The 17,174-nt window shown below is 37.7% G+C and overlaps 2 protein-coding genes across 3 annotated transcripts in view; one reads left to right on the forward strand and one right to left on the reverse strand.

Moving 5' to 3' along the window:
• Positions 1 to 52: 52 nt before the first annotated feature.
• Positions 53 to 17,174, forward strand: part of LOC140142604 (uncharacterized) — a 67,357-nt gene continuing 50,235 nt past the window's right edge. The window contains exons 1-2 of one of the 2 annotated variants that reach the window (XM_072164602.1): positions 53 to 162; positions 534 to 605. In XM_072164602.1, coding sequence (XP_072020703.1) covers positions 595 to 605 — 11 coding nt within the window. In that variant the 5' untranslated portion in view covers positions 53 to 162; positions 534 to 594. Of the gene's footprint in view, positions 163 to 528; positions 606 to 17,174 lie in introns of both variants that reach the window. The other variant, XM_072164603.1, reaches the window with a different exon arrangement.
• On the reverse strand, positions 9,164 to 12,839 carry LOC140142608 (carbohydrate sulfotransferase 11-like). The gene is made up of 4 exons (XM_072164608.1): positions 12,672 to 12,839; positions 12,272 to 12,476; positions 11,340 to 11,629; positions 9,164 to 10,849 (listed from the first exon to the last, which is right to left on the reverse strand). The coding sequence occupies exons 1-4, from the start codon at positions 12,717 to 12,719 to the stop codon at positions 9,980 to 9,982; spliced, it is 1,413 nt and encodes a 470-aa protein (XP_072020709.1). The 5' UTR covers positions 12,720 to 12,839; the 3' UTR covers positions 9,164 to 9,979.

The following is a 17,174-nucleotide window of genomic DNA, read 5'->3' on the forward strand; positions in this document are numbered from 1 at the left end:
CATACTGGAATTTCATTGTGTTCATAACAATATATGATCATACAACTGTAAAAAATGACACCACGGTCAACTGACGTACATTACGTGGCTTTGGCATATACAGTAATATTTGTTGATTTTGCTTGCATACAAAGCATACATGGTAATGCATACAAGGAACATGTAAGTACTAAATACTACAATAACAAAATTAATTTCTTGTCGGCTAACTATAATATTAAAATTTTTTTAAACATGTTTAATCTGAGTTAAAGTCAATTGTCTGGCACGGGACAGTTGCTGTGTGACCTGGTCTAAGCCACACACACACCCACCCCCACCCACATTATGTTTATATGAGGTACTCTAATGCGACATATAAACCAACAGAAAAGTGTACAGATTTTGTAGATTTTATTAGGACTCTTGATGATTCGTCAACTGATAATTTACGGGCTATTCAAACAACGCAATAATTATATGTGGTGTTGAGTTTTCTCATATAATTATTTTTATGAAGGTCAAAACAGTTATTATTATTTTCATTAGTACAGTTATATCGGGCTAAATACAACCACTGCCTAACCAACCAGATAGAAGACTTACAATTACACCATGGATAATAGGTAAGAATATTTGATAAATTGTATTATTATTATTACTATTATTATTATTATTATTATTATTATTATTATTATTATTATTATTATTATTATTATTATTATTATTATTATTATTATTACTAGAGCTATATACACGTGTGCGTAAATGATTATTAAGATCAATATGCCCGTATGTATATAACAGCAAAATAGCCTGAACCCATATGACTTTTGACCTCTGTTTGTTATATTAATATTTTCACACACTTAGTTTCAACAAAACATGATTTTTAATAAAAGGAAGAAGGGTCAAATTCCATCAAAACTGTTTTCATCTTCATAATGTTTTCATCTTATATATACGTGAAATAAATATATGATGTGGCACTGGTACATGCTAGTTCCGTACAGCAGATGTTATTAATAGCTACAGAATGAGTTATTGTGTTAATTATCTATTAATTGCACGTCGAACAAGTAGAAGCATGCAATAATGTTAACATGGATAAACAAAACTACACCCAATATTAATTTGCGAACGAAAGGCCCAACTCCATGTAGTTGGTCCTTTCTGGGCCCTTTTTCACACACAAGGAAAAACAGTCTGATGACCAAAAAAGTTGAGTCATTCTTCCACTTAAGGGTAGAGACAATAGAAATTTTTACCAAAGTAACATATTCTTGTTTATACCATGATATTGTTGTATCTCAATACTATCACAACTTCAGCTGTGTAACTTACCTAAAAAGTGGTTCTTTTAATTAAAAATACAATAAATGAAATCACTCTGCGCTTTTAGTACTGACCAGACTATAGTAATATTTTTTTTTTTTTGTGCACACGATACAATATTATGCAATACTAGCAGCTAATATTAATCATGCTTCAGTGGCAAGTACCTCTAACTGGTATTAAAATTGGTCTTGTCCCGGGGGCGCTCAGTGGCGTTATTTTCTAGGGTCTATGGTGAAGGTGACTGATGCGTAGTAGGCCTATGTAGGGCTGTAAAAAACCTGTTCAGTGATTTCATCCGGAGAATGTAGAAATCCATGAACCAGCAAAATTTAGATTTTAGCACCTTGCCCAGCACATTTGTTAGTTTCGATGTGCAAACATTAAGCCCTGTATTAAAGACAAAATAAGTTATTTTACATGAATCTGTAATTTCTCTACTCAGTAGAGAAATTAGCAACATGCATTTGAACGGGGCTTCAACTTTATCAATAGGGCCTACTGCTGCTTTCCTCGGTTCTTGCCAAAACGTTTTAAAATATCTAATGACAATTTTAATGATTTATCCTTCACTTTTCGGCATTTTATATACAATTTAAATTTGTTTTACCATTTTATACGTTCGCTGATATCACTGAATAACCCATAAATTAAGACCCCCCATTCGCTATCACCCAGAACACATGGTTTGCCATCCACCACCGTACCCCTCTCCCCACCCCCACACACACTTTTTTCCATTGGCTCTATCGTCATCCTAATTCAGACGCTTTTATTGTTTCATTTACAACTTTTATTAATGATATTTATCACTAATGATGTTGCCGAATAGTCTTTTGAGATTAGTAGGCATCATTCTCATATAATTGAAGTGCTCCCCCGAATAGCAAGATAATGGCATGCTTATGCTTAGTTTTGACATGTAAGAATACAAAATGATTTCGTGAGTTCTTAATGGGGAGTTATAAGCTCAATTGCAAAGTGAAAGCAGAGCGAGGTGTGTGGATGTGAGGGGCGTGTGTTGTGTTTATGGCCCGGGGTTTATGGGGGGGGTGGGTGATAACAGCTGCCTGGTATCATTCAACATTTCTGATACTGTTACGGCTTGAAATTTGAAGGCAGCGGGACATAGGATGCTCTCAGGAACAACTTTTACCACCTGATGAACAAATGCTCTACTTTGCACCAACATGACAGTATAGATTAGGCCCATGAAAGTCAATTCCGAGTTTATCGTCACTTTTTTTTCCAGGTTGGTGAGGTGACTTTTTCATTTTTCATTTTTCATTATTTCATCAGATTTCATTATTGACCTAAAATGCGTGTTGATTTAAAGCCAAACTCATACATTTGATTTATAAACATGTTTTTTATATGGGTAAGGACTAGAAAAGTTAGAAAAGAGCCTGGTTTTGCATCCAAGTTATGAATATATGTTTTACAAACGAAAATATATGTTTCCAATTGTTAAAACTGGTGAAAACACTGATACTTTGGAAATAATTAATTATTTATTAGGCATTTTTGAAAATTTGACGCGGGTATTTTTGGTTTCCAAAAAGTGCCGCGGGCGGGGGACGATAAACTCGGAATCGACTTTCACGCGCCTTATAGGAAATATATTCCATCAGTTAATGGTTTTATAGTTTATTATTTCGGTTTACCAAAAATGAAGAAATAATATAAGTAATAACTGTAACAAATGGTTTATGTCCAGTTGCAGCCAAAATAATGTGATAAATTAAAACATAAAACGCACTATACTATATCTTGGAGCTGTACATAGCGATATTCCTAAACCAACAAACCTACGGTATAACTCACGATAATAAACTCTCTTTTTTTCCCATTCATTTATCTAATGTAAATAACAAAGAGACGCTTATTATAGGGCCTACGCCAGACTGAGCACAGCTGTTGCAAAATTGATCAAGATCCAGGTGGTGGTCGCCGTGCATTCTCTAAATTCAGTAAATTTCCATCGTCAACCGTGTAATTGAATGGGATTATTTTGAAATTTTAAAACGCTTGAAATATCACAAACAAATAGGCCTATGTTAATAAATAATATAAATACATGCTAAAACCGTTGGGGTTCGATAATGAACCCCACAAAACTAACCGAGTATATGTGACCGTACAGCACGAATGAGCCGTAAATGTCCTCAATTGTATTCTGAGTTACAGTGTAAAATGGGCATGAAGGTCATATTCATAGGTATTTCAATTTGGTGCTACGTGTATCTCATTAATTTTTCAAAATAATAACACCAAAAACAATTACACAAATATGATCTAGTTAAAACATAAAACATATTGAGATGGATTGCATTTAAAAATAATGTTTGTTAAGTAACCTGTTTTGAAATTGCGAAATATTGCACGCTTGTTTAGTCAAATCATGTTCTGGGTTTTGGGATGAGAACGTTTTTGTGGCCCCTTAGATTGTACCCAGAATCTCTTATAGAAAATCTATTTGTCAGATAGGAAGGCACATGGTTATTCATTATTTTATACATAGTACTTGCAAGGTGATTATCATGCCTTTTCTTAAATTGTGCCACTTCATAGTGCTTAATGCTGCCGTCGCAGATTCATATCGACCAACACCAGTAGAGATTCTAGCAGCTCTGTTTTGGAGTTTTTGGACCTTATGAAAAGAATATTGGTTGCATGTACCCCATATAACATTACAGTAATCAAAGTGAGGTGCAACGATGGTCTTATATAACACATCGAGTGTCTTGGATGGAATAAGTGACCTTGCTTTATTAAGATAGTACAAGCCTGGTTTTACCTTCTTTTCAATATGTTGTACATGGTCATTCCATGACAGATTTTCCCTTGTCACTCGCCCGAACTGTAATAAGATTGACTCTAACCTTTCTAAAGAGGAGAGGGAAGCTTTGCAACAGCTTCAGAAAGATCAGTCAATCCAAATCTTACCAGCCGATAAGGGAAGATTAGTGGTCATCTTGAATAGTGAGGAATACAATCGCAAGTGTGAGAAACTTCTGACACTAATACCTACAAGAACTTAGGCAAAAAGGATCCAACCAGTAAGTACAAGAAACAATTAACATCTGTGCTTCTTGAAATCGAGAAAGAGGGTGGTATCAACAGAGTTGAGTACAGACAGTTGTACCCCACCACCGAAACTCCACCTAAATTTTACGGGTTGCCTAAAATTCATAAGAAAGACACTCCACTCAGACCCATTGTGAGTAGCGTCGGGTCAATCACATACAGTAGTGCTAAATTGGTTGCTGACATTTTAGCCCCTCTTGTTGGTAAGACAGAACACCACGTTGCCAATTCTCAGATTTTCGCAGAGCGAATTAAGAACGAAACTGTAGAGGAGGACGAAGAATTAAGATCTTATGATGTCACTGCTCTTTTTACCTCTGTACCCGTTGACAAAGCATTAAGAATTATTCAAGCTCGTCTGGAACAGGATAACACACTTAGTGATCGGACCCGCCTGTCTGCGGCACATGTGACAAAACTTCTCGAAGTGTGTTTGAATTGTACTTACTTTGTGTATAATGGAAATTACTATCAGCAAATCCATGGCGCGGCTATGGGGTCACCTGTATCCCCGATCGTCTGTAACTTATATATGGAACAATTAGAACAGGAAGTGATAAGATCAGCCCCCCCCCCCCCTTGTGGTGGTTCCGTTATGTCGACGATACCCATACAAAGTTAAAGAAACAATACGCGGAGGAGTTTACGAATCACTTGAACTCAATCGATCCGGACATCAAGTTCACGACAGAAGGCGAGGAAAATAGGTCACTCACATTCCTCGACACTCATACAGTCATCCAAGAGGACGGTACGCTAAAAATCAAAATCTATAGGAAACCGACCCACACGGATCAATACTTGAACTTTGATTCAAATCATCCTGTCCAGCATAAACTGGGTGTAATCCAGACTCTTCACCACAGAGCGGACAGTATCATATCTGAGCAAGAGGACATAGCGGAGGAGAAATCGCACATTAACAGTGCATTAAAGAAGTGCAGTTATCCGAACTGGTCCTTTGACAAAGCTAAGAAAGCAAAAAGAAGGGAAGTCTAAGAACAGTAACCTGAAAATTACAAACGTTGAGACAAAAGGACAAGTAGTTTTGCCCTACGTTAAAGGAACTTCCGAAGCCTTACGAAGAATCTTCGGCACCTACGGCATCAGAGTTTGTTTTAAACCCACTCAAACTCTGAGGCAGCTACTTGTCTCACCTAAAGACAAAACTGAGAAGAAAGACATTACCGGACCAATTTATTACATCCCCTGTCAGGGGAAAACCCTGCGGGTCCAGTGTTCAGAATCTTACATTGGTGAGACTGAAAGATCTTTGAAAACCAGATTCTCAGAACACCGTCGTCCGAGTACTACCTCGTCGGAAGTCTCCCAGCACATCCACATTGAATCCCCCGGCCACCAAGTTGATTTGGATGAGGTCAAAATCCTCGACCGGGACGCTAGATACTTTGAAAGGGGTGTGAAGGAGTCAATTTACATCAGAGTCAACCAACCATCTCTCAACCGCGACGGGGGCCGATACAAGTTACCCAGAGTGTACGACCGGGTTTTGGGGTCAAGTGTCCAAAAGGTCACTGATCCCAAACTTGGGTTGCCAGTCTCCAGATGAAGGTCAAAGTTGTGACCGAAAATTTGAGGTACGTCTTAATTTTGTGTTGAGATCATAAGTTTAAATTTACAATTATGAAGTCTACCAACACAGATGAACTTTCATGTTAGTACATAATAATAATAATAATAATAATAATAATAATTGAATTCAAATGTGACTGAAATTAGTGGTTTCAGAAATCATTGATTGCAAGTTGCAAAGTTTCATTTTTTACTATAGGCTGTGCAATATTAATCATGAGCTAAATTTTGAGAGAAATCAAAAGGAATGGCAAGCAATCAATGACAGTGGGTGGGGAAATCACTTTTTTTTATAGTATTCCCTGATCAGAAAAAAGTTACAAAGATCAATTATTTGAACCGATGGCTGCTTTCGGAAACTAAAAAAAACAACTAGTAGGCCTATGGGCATGAAATTTGGTAGGTAGGGCCTACAGTCAACATTTATAGCCAAATTTTCGGAAGGTCATTTCGGGGTCACCAGAGGTCATCTGAGGTCAAATTAGTAAAAACTACTGGATGGGCGTGAAACTTGGTGGATACAGTCGACATTGGAATCAAATTTTGGAAGGTCATTTCAGGGGTCATCTGAGGTCAAATTAGTAAAAACTGTCATATGGGAATGAAACTTGGTAGGTTCAGTCAGCGCAAAATATGGTAATTAAGTACCTAATTTGCATAATTTATGCGTAATAAGCAAAATACCTTGTGAACAGATTATCTGGAGATCCGTATGGGGTAGTGACGTAACTTGGTGGGGAGTAGCGTGGCCAGATGTTCTCGACCTGATTAGATTATCAGCGCAAAATATGCTAATTAAGTACCTAATTTGCATAATTTATGCGTATTTGATGCGTATCAAGCAAAAAAACCCTTGCGAACAGCTTATCTGGAGATCCGTATGGGGTACAGTGACGTAACTTGGTGGGGAGTAGCGTGGCCAGATGTTCTCGACCTGATTAGATTTTCAGCGCAAAAAATGCTAATTAAGTACCTAATTTGCATAATTTTAAATGCGTATTTGATGCATATCAAGCAAAAAACCCTTATGAACACCTTATCTGGAGATCCGTATGGGGTACAGTGACGTAACTTGGTGAGGAGTAGCGGGGCCAGAGGTTCTCGACCTGATTAGATTTTGAGCGTAAAATATGGTAATTAAGTACCTAATTTGCATAATATATGCGTAATAAGCAAAATACCTTGTGAACAGATTATCTGGAGATCCGTATGGGGGTACAGTGACGTAACTTGGTGAGGAGTAGCGGGGCCAGAGGTTCTCGACCTGATTAGATTTTGATCGTAAAATATGGTAATTAAGTACCTAATTTGCATAATATATGCGTAATAAGCAAAATACCTTGTGAACAGATTATCTGGAGATCCGTATGGGGTACAGTGACGTAACTTGGTGGGGAGTTGCGTGGCCAGAGGTTCTCGACCTGATTAGATTTTCAGCGCAACATATTTTATCCAATTTCGTGAGGTCAAAGGTCACATAAAAGGTCAACGGAGGTCACCAAACCTTTTAATAATTAATTTTTAATTGTGCATCATATAACCAAATACCAGCTTGATCGGTCATGTAATTAAGGAAATATGATGACTTTAAGATAGTCGCTTTCCATGTAAAGTATAGCAAAGTAGCACGTTTAATGAGTGATAACTCGTAAAGGAAGCATCTTTCTGTTTTGATTTATTACTTTGATGAAATAGTTCTTTGGTATTGCCAAATTTGATTGCAAATTTGTAAGGTGGGCCCCTGAACCCCGGCCATTTAAAGCCAAATTTTTGGATGGTCATTTTGGGGTCACCAGGGGTCATCTGAGGTCAAATTAGTAAAAACTGTCGTATGGGCATGAAACTTGGTGGGTACAGTCAACATTTCAAGCCAAATATTTGGAAGGTCATTTCAAGGGGGGTCATCTGAGGTCAAATTAGTAAAAACTGTCGGATGGGCATGAAACTTGGTGGGTATAGTCAACATTTAAAGCCAAATTTTTGGAAGGTCATTTCAGGGTCACCAGGGGTCATCTGAGGTCAAATTAGTAAAAACTGTCGTATATGCATGAAACTTGGTGGGTACAGTCAACATTTAAAACCAAATATTTAGAAGGTCATTTCGGAGTCACCAGGGGTCATCTGAGGTCAAATTAGTAAAAACTGTCGTATGGGCATGAAACTTGGTGGGTACAGTCAACATTTAGAGCCACATTTTTGGAAGGTCATTTTTGAGGCCACCAGGGCAGAAAAAACAGTCATATGGGCATGAAACTTAGCACGGGGGGTACAGTCAACATTTAGAGCCAAATTTTTAGAAGGTCATTACAGGGCCACCAGGGGTCATCTGAGGTCATATTAGTAAAAACTGTTGCATGGGCATGAAACTTGGTGGGTACAGTTACCATCAGCCAGATAATCGTGCCCAGCCGATAACCGCCAAATTCATTTACCTCTACCAAAAGTTATCGCAAAAGCAGGGGGTCGCAAAAGCAGGCGAGACTCGTGGTTTGAGAACCGCCTTGTTACCCTCTGAAATGGCCTTTCCTGTGGTGCTAAATGTGCAAAAACCATCTGGACCCCACCGGGGACCCTTAAGGGGACCCCCCGGCCGTGCTGGGCAAGAGTTCCGCTCGCTATGCTTAGCTAGTTCAGGATTTTTTTGGGTCAGCTTGTGACATCTCTGACTGTTGTATTTAGTCTGAAACTTGGTGGGTAGTCACCAATTAGAGCCAAATTCTTATTCAGACTAACACTATTCTTGACATAGGCCTATTTTGATACATTTTGATTAGTTTAGACCCATTTGGACCCTTTTCCATCCAATTCCACCCGTTTCGATCCATGTGGCTAAATATTAATTCCCAAAATTGATTGATGTATCATTGTATGCTCTGCAAATGAGATAGCTACCAACCGACCTGACGTACCCATTGAATGTAATATGTCACATATACTCAAATAATGATTTCACCTGTTGCACATTCGACTTTCACTGTCACCATAAAGCACAGAGCCACAGCGCCATTGGTGCTCTTGTTAAATTTAACAGTGTTTTACTTGTGGAGATGCTGAGAATTATAATACGAAATATTGAAACCCTCAGCCAGGTATGACTGGACAGGGAAGCATGCAGGAAATGGTTTTACAACATATCTTTTAAATCTTCAGTTTTCAAACGAACAGTTCATGACCTTTTCGGATTTAATGTAAAAAATAAGTGGTGGACAAGAAGTTAAGACAAATATTAGGAAATCAGTCACCTAAGAACTAAGAAGTTCCAAAGTTTCATAAAATAGGACCCAGAGGTCAAGGATCACCTGCATTGTTTGAATGTAAAAAGTGAGTTAAGAACCATAAAGTATCTTTTGTTGAAATGCTTTTGTGACAAGTAGTGTACTTGATTTTGACTTTGTGTTGCTGACTCAAGTGTTATAAAATTGGTTGTAAAATTTAAAACATGCACGGCAAAAACAGTGTCTAGATATTAAACACCATCCTAGACACCATCTTGTCCTTCATTTGTAAACATGTCTAAATGCTAAACATGTTTAGTAATTTGATGCTTTGTGTTTAGTTATTAAACACTTGATGTTTTGAAGTTTGACATTTGTGTTTAGATTTTAAATGTGTTTACAAATCGAGGACAAAGAAGTGTTCAATCTCTAGACACAGTTTTTACAGTGTGCCTGTGGTCAATTAACACAAACTGCAACTATATTGGAATTGGAATTGAATTGGAATTGAAATGAATGCTCAGAATTGAATTGAAATTGATTAGCTGTTAATTTCACTGCATTGGATTGGAATTGAATTGAAATGATTTTGAAATTGAAAAATTGAATTGGAATCGAATTGAATTAATTCTAAAGCAAGGTGGATTGAATTGGAATTGAATAGCAAGACTCCAGGTGTAGAAAGAATTGAATTTGAATAGAATTGAAATCAATTTTCTGGAGTGAAATAACAATAGTATATACCCAATTATAGCACCATGCATTCAGTGTCATTGCACCCAGTGTTTCATATACTCTGGTAGTTCATATCCAAATAATACAAAATCAGGATAATACAGCTGATATAACTTCTTCACGTCATCGCGCGGTACTTCAGCAAAATACTTATCAAAAGTTGCTTGATCATGACTAACGTTTCTTTGCGTTTGTTTAAAGTGAATCAAGTGATCTACATGCGTGTTTTCCAATATGTATTTCGCATCCTCTTCCGCGGTTTCCAATTTGCCGATATAGTCAAACCTTACGCTACACGGTAAAACCATCTGATACATCGGCTTAAAATGACCATCAAGACTTTTTGTTCTCGGATCTGTAAGATACTTGACGAATTCTGGAAAAGTGACGTCATGGCCCTTTAGTTCTTCGTCCGTTGGATTTGTCCTGTATCGTTTCACTATAGTTCTCCCAACGCTCTTGTGATAGGATGGATTAGGTTGCAAAAGTTTACTCCTATATCCTGATATTACCCTTGCGAATGGATTTCTCACAAATATAAAAATCGTGTAATTGTCAAGACGTTTTGAGATTTCTTCGATTGTTGGATATGAGTTGAGTTTCTTGAGACTTGGATCGTGTGCTCTACTCCCAGGTACATCTTCTACTCTTTTATACTTTCCTTGTAAAACTAAAAAAGCCATTTTCCAATGAGTAGAGCCTACTTTTGATATGTAACAATACATAAGCTTATATTTGTCATTGACTATGAAGGGCCACAGAAGTCGCTTGTTTTTTGTCATGACCGTTGTGATGTCACTATTTAACGGCGGCTTGTCGGCGAGTTTTTGACATGCCTGTTTCAGCTCTGAGCGCCGATGTTCCTGTAATGTTTCCCATTGTAATTTGGTCATCATTATTGGGACCTGTTGGAAAAATGTGATGTAAAAATTAAAATAAAACACCATTCCTCTACAAAAAATTAATAAACAATTCTGTACTGATATCAATAATATAGGAGAACGCATTATCTATCGCACAAAGGCCTACTTTTACGTATAATAAACCATAAACGACATGCCTGGAAAATATAATTCTACATTCAACTAACATATACCACACACGAAGACAATTCAAATGGGTAAAAAGAATTGTAAATATTCGAACTGATTTAATGTTTTCTGTGCTATATAAAGCATCCACTTCTGCACGACAATTAATTGACTATAAGAACACTCCTTAAAAGTGTTTAAGGGTTCTTTTGGTTAATATAGATTAGCTTACAGGTGGAGTTAAGTTAGGGTTATATGAGCGAAAAGGTATGCCTGTATTATATATAGTAACTTGGTTATAACTGTTTTAAAGTTGTTAATGACTAATAGGACGATATAGCATGATTTCGTTCAGATGACGTACCTCATCAGGTTCATCTGCATCGTTCTTTACTTCATATCCATCAGCCTCTGCATCGTTCTTAACTCCGTGTTCTTCAGCCTCAGCGTCGTTCTTAACTCCGTGTCCTTCAGCCTCTGCGTCGTTCTTAACTCCGTGCCCATCATCAACTACATCTGCATCATCATCTTCATCTTGGTTAAGTTGTAATGAGTTGTTTGAGTAAGATGCCATCACATTAAAGGATTCTTGCGCCTCATCTCTACCACTTGCATACTTCACTCTTCTTTCAGGGAAATCGTAGTTTTTCAAGTCTATAAACATGATAAAGATAACGATTAACATGTATGGTATGTAAGAGAATTTAGGAAATTCTTCAACAATCGTAAAATGAGTTTATTAAAAATGCAAACAATTCACAATCTGTCACGAATATATCACCGTATTTCCGTTGTACAAACGTATAATGCGAGAAGTGGTAAAACTACTATGCTATCAAGATTGTGCCAATGCCTGAATGTATACGGTACCACTCTTGTACTTCACATATCCATACAATTAGTAATCCGGAACGCAGTACCCATAGCTACCCATGTAAATATCCGAATATGTTGTGTCCATGAGGTTCATCTTTCATGAATAAGTTAACAGTGAACAAATACACTAAATTATTTATGATGAACTTGGACCACAATATGATAAATAGCTGTAAATCGATGAGCAAAATTATTGGACCAGATTTTTGTTTCTTTGTTTTGATTCTTTGTTTGATTTATTTATTTTGACATTCTATAATTCCATCAAACTACCTCCATGTTTGATAGACCTAGGCCTACTCATGTATGGCCTAAACATTTTGTTTACATCATAAATGATAAGTTTGGCATCATCTTGCTCACATCGCCGGCTCACATCACAAGTGTTAAGTACATAATTTATATATTTTGAATATTTACCTACGATTTCTTCTGTTGATTCATTCCAAAAGCCGAGCATAAATGTGAAACCAACAAGATAAAGACAGAGTGCCCCAGCAAATAATTTTCTGGCGCTACACGAGCATGCACCAAATGCCATAATGTATCCAGGCGTCCGACCCCAGTCGCCAACTTTTGAATCTCGGTTCAAATCCTGCTGTTGCTGCAGTACTCGAGAAGGAACCTGTATCAAAGTAAAATGATAAATACGCAAAATAAAATGTGTAGATCATCATACAACTATTAGTACATTAAGGGCACAAACAAATGCCCATTGCAGGAGCTTGCGTGTTGCTGTCAATTGTCTATCATAGGCATCAATATGTTACAAATGATTTTGAGCTATTGATTAGGGCCTATTTGTTTAGAAAATGCTTACTTTAGCACCGCCACGCGTAGTCTCGATTTCCACAGATGAAGTAGCCATATTTTACAGTAAAATGTTATATATACATTGTATATCAATATAAATTATTATTGCAGTCCATGTGTACTATCCAGTAAGAGGCCTACAGCTTCAATTGTTATGTGTGTGCGAAGTGCAGTGCCAACATTTACAAGCTCGAATGATCAAACAACAAGTAAAGTATATTGTTACAGATGAAGGGAGCACAATAATAGGCCAAGGTCATGAACCTTGCACACATTACAGTCAGAATATTAGTTTTATTATCGTCCCTATTCGTATCTTTTTTGAAGCCTCGTCATTTTTTTTAATAATTACTCATTTAAATTTTTTTTGCCACCCCCCCCACACACCCCCCACTCCCGGAAGTCCTTATTAGGAGCACATTTTTTTTCCGCACATTTTTTTTTTTTTTTGAAGTTTAATTTTACAGGTGTTACACCGCCGTCCCCTAATTAACACCACCGCCTAGAGCTTAGACAGTCGATAAGGTAGGGGCCTATAGTTTCATTAATTTTCAACAATTTTTCGCCCTCTTTCCTTAATAATTATTCTTACCGCACCTTAGGTCACGCCCTTTTTTCTTTCTTTATTCTTTTTGCAGCCCCTATATCTGCCGCCGCCCCTTCATTTTTGCCCCCCCCTGCTTTTACCCGCCCCCAAAGCCCCCCCCAATACTCGCATTTGGGGCTCTTTTGAGGCATCGCTATGAAATTCCAATTCAAGGCCCATTCAGTGATTGATTTGCTCCTCGGGAGGGGCGTAAAAACATCCAAATTCAGGTTTGGCACCTTTGTTAGTGTCATTGATGTGCTGAAAGCCGTGTATAAAGACAACATAATATAGAGAAGACATAAATATGAAATATCTTAGAGATATTATTAGCTACATGTATTTGAATTGGGATTCAACTTTGTCAATAGTCAATACTGACTTTTTCTGAAAGCATCATTTTTGGAAAATGTGATAATTTTTGACCAACAAAAAATGATTTTCAAAAAGAAGAATATTGGGAGGGTAGCAAAACTATTCCTCTATCAACCAAAAGTATGTCAAGTTATGCAAAGAAATGTTTTGTAATTTTAGGGGGGGGGGGTATTTTTTAACCCTTTATATTTTGCTGTTACCTTGCATATGGGTTATTCATTTCGATATTGGTAATTAACGTACACAAATAATTCTGAAAGCAAACCACACACTCATCACCTAACACACAAAAGAATTTTACCCTAGGGCCTTTCAACTGAAAATTTACAATAAAATTAACTGACATGTTTCCGGGCATGTTTCAATCTAATTAACGATCCGAATCGATCGCCTTTTTTCCCGGGCTTTTTTCATGCCTTTTTATTTTTATTACATTAAAACTGACCAGATTTTTATACCACAGTTGCTGTTTATAAAAATTTGGAACAATTTATTTGATTTTTTTTTAATGGAACTGTGAACTTGAAGAGAAACATTTTCAACTTTGATGCTTTTTTTGGTACACGTAGATAATTTTGGGGGAATTATGTAGGCCTATATCAATTGACTAATATAAATAATATTGAACTTTCATTAAAATTTAAAACTAACATAATAACGCCAGAACACGATCCTGTCAGAAATTATTAATATTATTTTGTTCTGGAACTGATTATTCGGACTACATAATAAGGGGCTGTGCAATAATTATGACCCACCGGGGGGGGGTATTTCCGAACGGCCCGCCAAAAATGGCTTGCCCCACCCCTCTCGACCTGCCAAACAATCGCCCCCCCCCCCTCGGCCCGCCAAAAAATCTCCCCCCTTTACACATGCCAAATTTTTGGAATCCCAATTTGCAAACCTTAAATGGTCTAGCTAGGCCTATATGTTGCGAGCGAGCGCAGCGAGCAGGAAAATTTGCATATTAAAGCGTTTCCGTACTGTTTTCCTAAGCCTTTTTTGAGCATTTTATTTAAAAGGCGCCCCATGAATGGCGCTTGTCCCCTCCCCTTTTGGCTGGCTAAAAATTGCTTCCCCCCCCCTTTTGGCTCGCCAACAATTTCTTGCCCCCCCATTTTATACCCTCCCCCAGGGCTCATAATTATTGCATAGCCCCTAACATGCGTTGCAAAATCCTAATAATCGGATTAGCCAGGGGCGTAGCCAGCCCTCTTTGCCAGGGTGGGCAAGGCTCCAAAAATTTCCCCCAAGTTAATAAATACTAGAGCGAAGCGAGCATAGGGAGTGGAGCGACCACTGGCGTGGGGTCCAGGGGCCCGCTTTAGGGCCCTTGGTGGGGGTCCAGGGGGCGAAGCCCCCGGAAGCTCATGGGTTCACGAGTCGCCCACCCTGCCCACCCCTAGCTACGCCACTGGATTAGGCTATTTCGAGAACAAAACCAGTGCGGCTTTTGCAAACACACCTTAGCTAACATGTAAAAATCTCAATTTTGCCCATGATGGAATACCCTGGGGACTTGGAAAAGCTAGAATACTTTGCTTAGAGCCCGGGCCTTAGAGCTGGAGCTGTAAGAAGAGCAAAGAAGAGCAGGAGTTTCTTTCTAAAACACGACAAAAAGTATAATTACATACCACCATGCAACACGATCGAACTGTTCAAGCAACTTCCAAGCAATCAGCATGTTCAATCGAGCCCCAATTCTAGTCCGAATAATCAGACCCAGAACAAAATATTAATTTCTGACATGATCCTGTTCTGGCCCCAATTCGAGCATGACTATAATGGCCTATTATAATAGTAATTTATTATCTTTCAAAATAAGTTTAGCAGCAAGATAATGTAAGATAGTAAATGTAAACCTGTATTTTAGCTAGAGTATCTCGAGCTAGCAGCCGCTCCAAATTCTTATAGTTTAGTTTATTGTCAGTGTTATTTATTAACCTTACCTCTAATATAAATGGATTCTCATATTCCCTGTATAGTTCCGCTTAATTTCCATATCTGTGAAAAATAAGCATGGCGGACGACGATGTGTATTAAAAACTTCGGTCGAAGTTTTGCCACAAGTTTAAAAAAATAACGGTTAGTTCATGAAAAAGAAGAAGTGAAATTTAGCAAAACGCGACGAGGTTTATTTGCCCGTAAGAGAGCTCTATTGTTCCGCTATTGTATCCACTATTGTATTCTATTCATAAAAGCTACTGCAAGAATCGCGGCAATCCCTGATATTGCTGATGTCTACCGCCGGCGTTTCGCATTTATTAACAATCAAAATTATCCCATTCTCTTACATTTATAGTCCTATTCTCACCTTTTATATAATATTAAGAAATTGCAATTATGAAAACTACAAACTTTGAAAGTGAAAATATATTTACCATCGAAAATATATCATACTTAAATTCTATAGAGTCTATAATATATGCAACCCAGAAGTGCCCATTTATTTAAATTGTTGTAATAGCGCCCAAATATCCCCACAAATATCTTATACACGATTTTATTGATTCATTTTGGGCTAAATCAAAAGTCAGAAGTAGTTAAAAAGGGCAACATCCTCACCATTACTTGCTGCTTTACAAATTATCCTCGCTTGACCAAACCCGCATAGTACGTTGATCGAAAAACCTAGCGTGGTTGTCTTAACAATGCAAAAGAGATGTACAGCTTACCCACTAACACTAGCTCATTTACAAAAACCTATTGAACAGTTACGTAGTCCATCGATAGTGCGGACACTCTTCACTCGCAAACCACCAAAATTCGTGCTATTTTGGCGTTGGAAAAGAAATCTCGTGAATAGAGTGCCCTCTCTACTATCTGCCTACATGTTTACGTTCTAGAAATGCCAACTAAAATCATCCAACAACTTCATTTTAAGAATTATTTCTGTATAGAAATCAATAGGAACAGAAAGAGTATGGTCTACACATTCCAGGAAAATGTTTTATTTGTTTCTTCCGCCATTCTATATTTCCCTAAAATTATCACATTTTTTCTCCAAAATCCTATGTAAATGATTCTCCACGCTACCCAGAAATTATGTGCGATAAATCATACAAATTTGCCACCATTTTACATCACTTTAGACAGTATTGCAATATCTTGATGATTTTTAGGCATTTTCAACGGCAACTTGAGTATTCAGAAATCAAATATCGCGCCAAGGGGATGACACTCTTATTCACGCATTCATTTACAACGCAAACTTGTATCGAATCCCGGTGGTTTGCGACCAATGAAATGTCCGCACCCCTGGATTTATTCATCCCTGGTATGAATTATTTATTAGGTTTGTCAAGGCAATAACCACGATCCGTTTTGTAATAATATAAAAGCACTTGCAATAGAATCCCGCTGAGTTCAATGAACTGCGCCCTGAAACCGATGGAGAGGTGCCCCATAAAGAAGCTATTCCATTGACCTCTATTAACAGGTCAGTGAGCTCTCCATACACAAATGAACAAGTACAATAGGACAAGGCCAGCACCTATTACAGGCGGCTGACACTGAAAAATTTGCATGGAAAAATGACCCGTCTCCTCC

Source organism: Amphiura filiformis, chromosome 20 (genome assembly GCF_039555335.1).
Source record: "Amphiura filiformis chromosome 20, Afil_fr2py, whole genome shotgun sequence".
Taxonomy (NCBI): domain Eukaryota; kingdom Metazoa; phylum Echinodermata; class Ophiuroidea; order Amphilepidida; family Amphiuridae; genus Amphiura; species Amphiura filiformis.

What these genes read in the sequence shown, in the direction of transcription:
- LOC140142608 (XM_072164608.1), bottom strand. Translation starts at nt 12,719, where the DNA reads ATGGCTACTTCATCTGTGGAAATCGAGACTACGCGTGGCGGTGCTAAA. An exon ending in CTACGCGTGGCGGTGCTAAA is followed by an intron (nt 12,477 to 12,671) that starts GTAAGCATTTTC and finishes ACTTTGATACAG; the next exon opens with GTTCCTTCTCGAGTACTGCA. An exon ending in ATGCAGATGAACCTGATGAG is followed by an intron (nt 10,850 to 11,339) that starts GTACGTCATCTG and finishes TTTTTCCAACAG; the next exon opens with GTCCCAATAATGATGACCAA.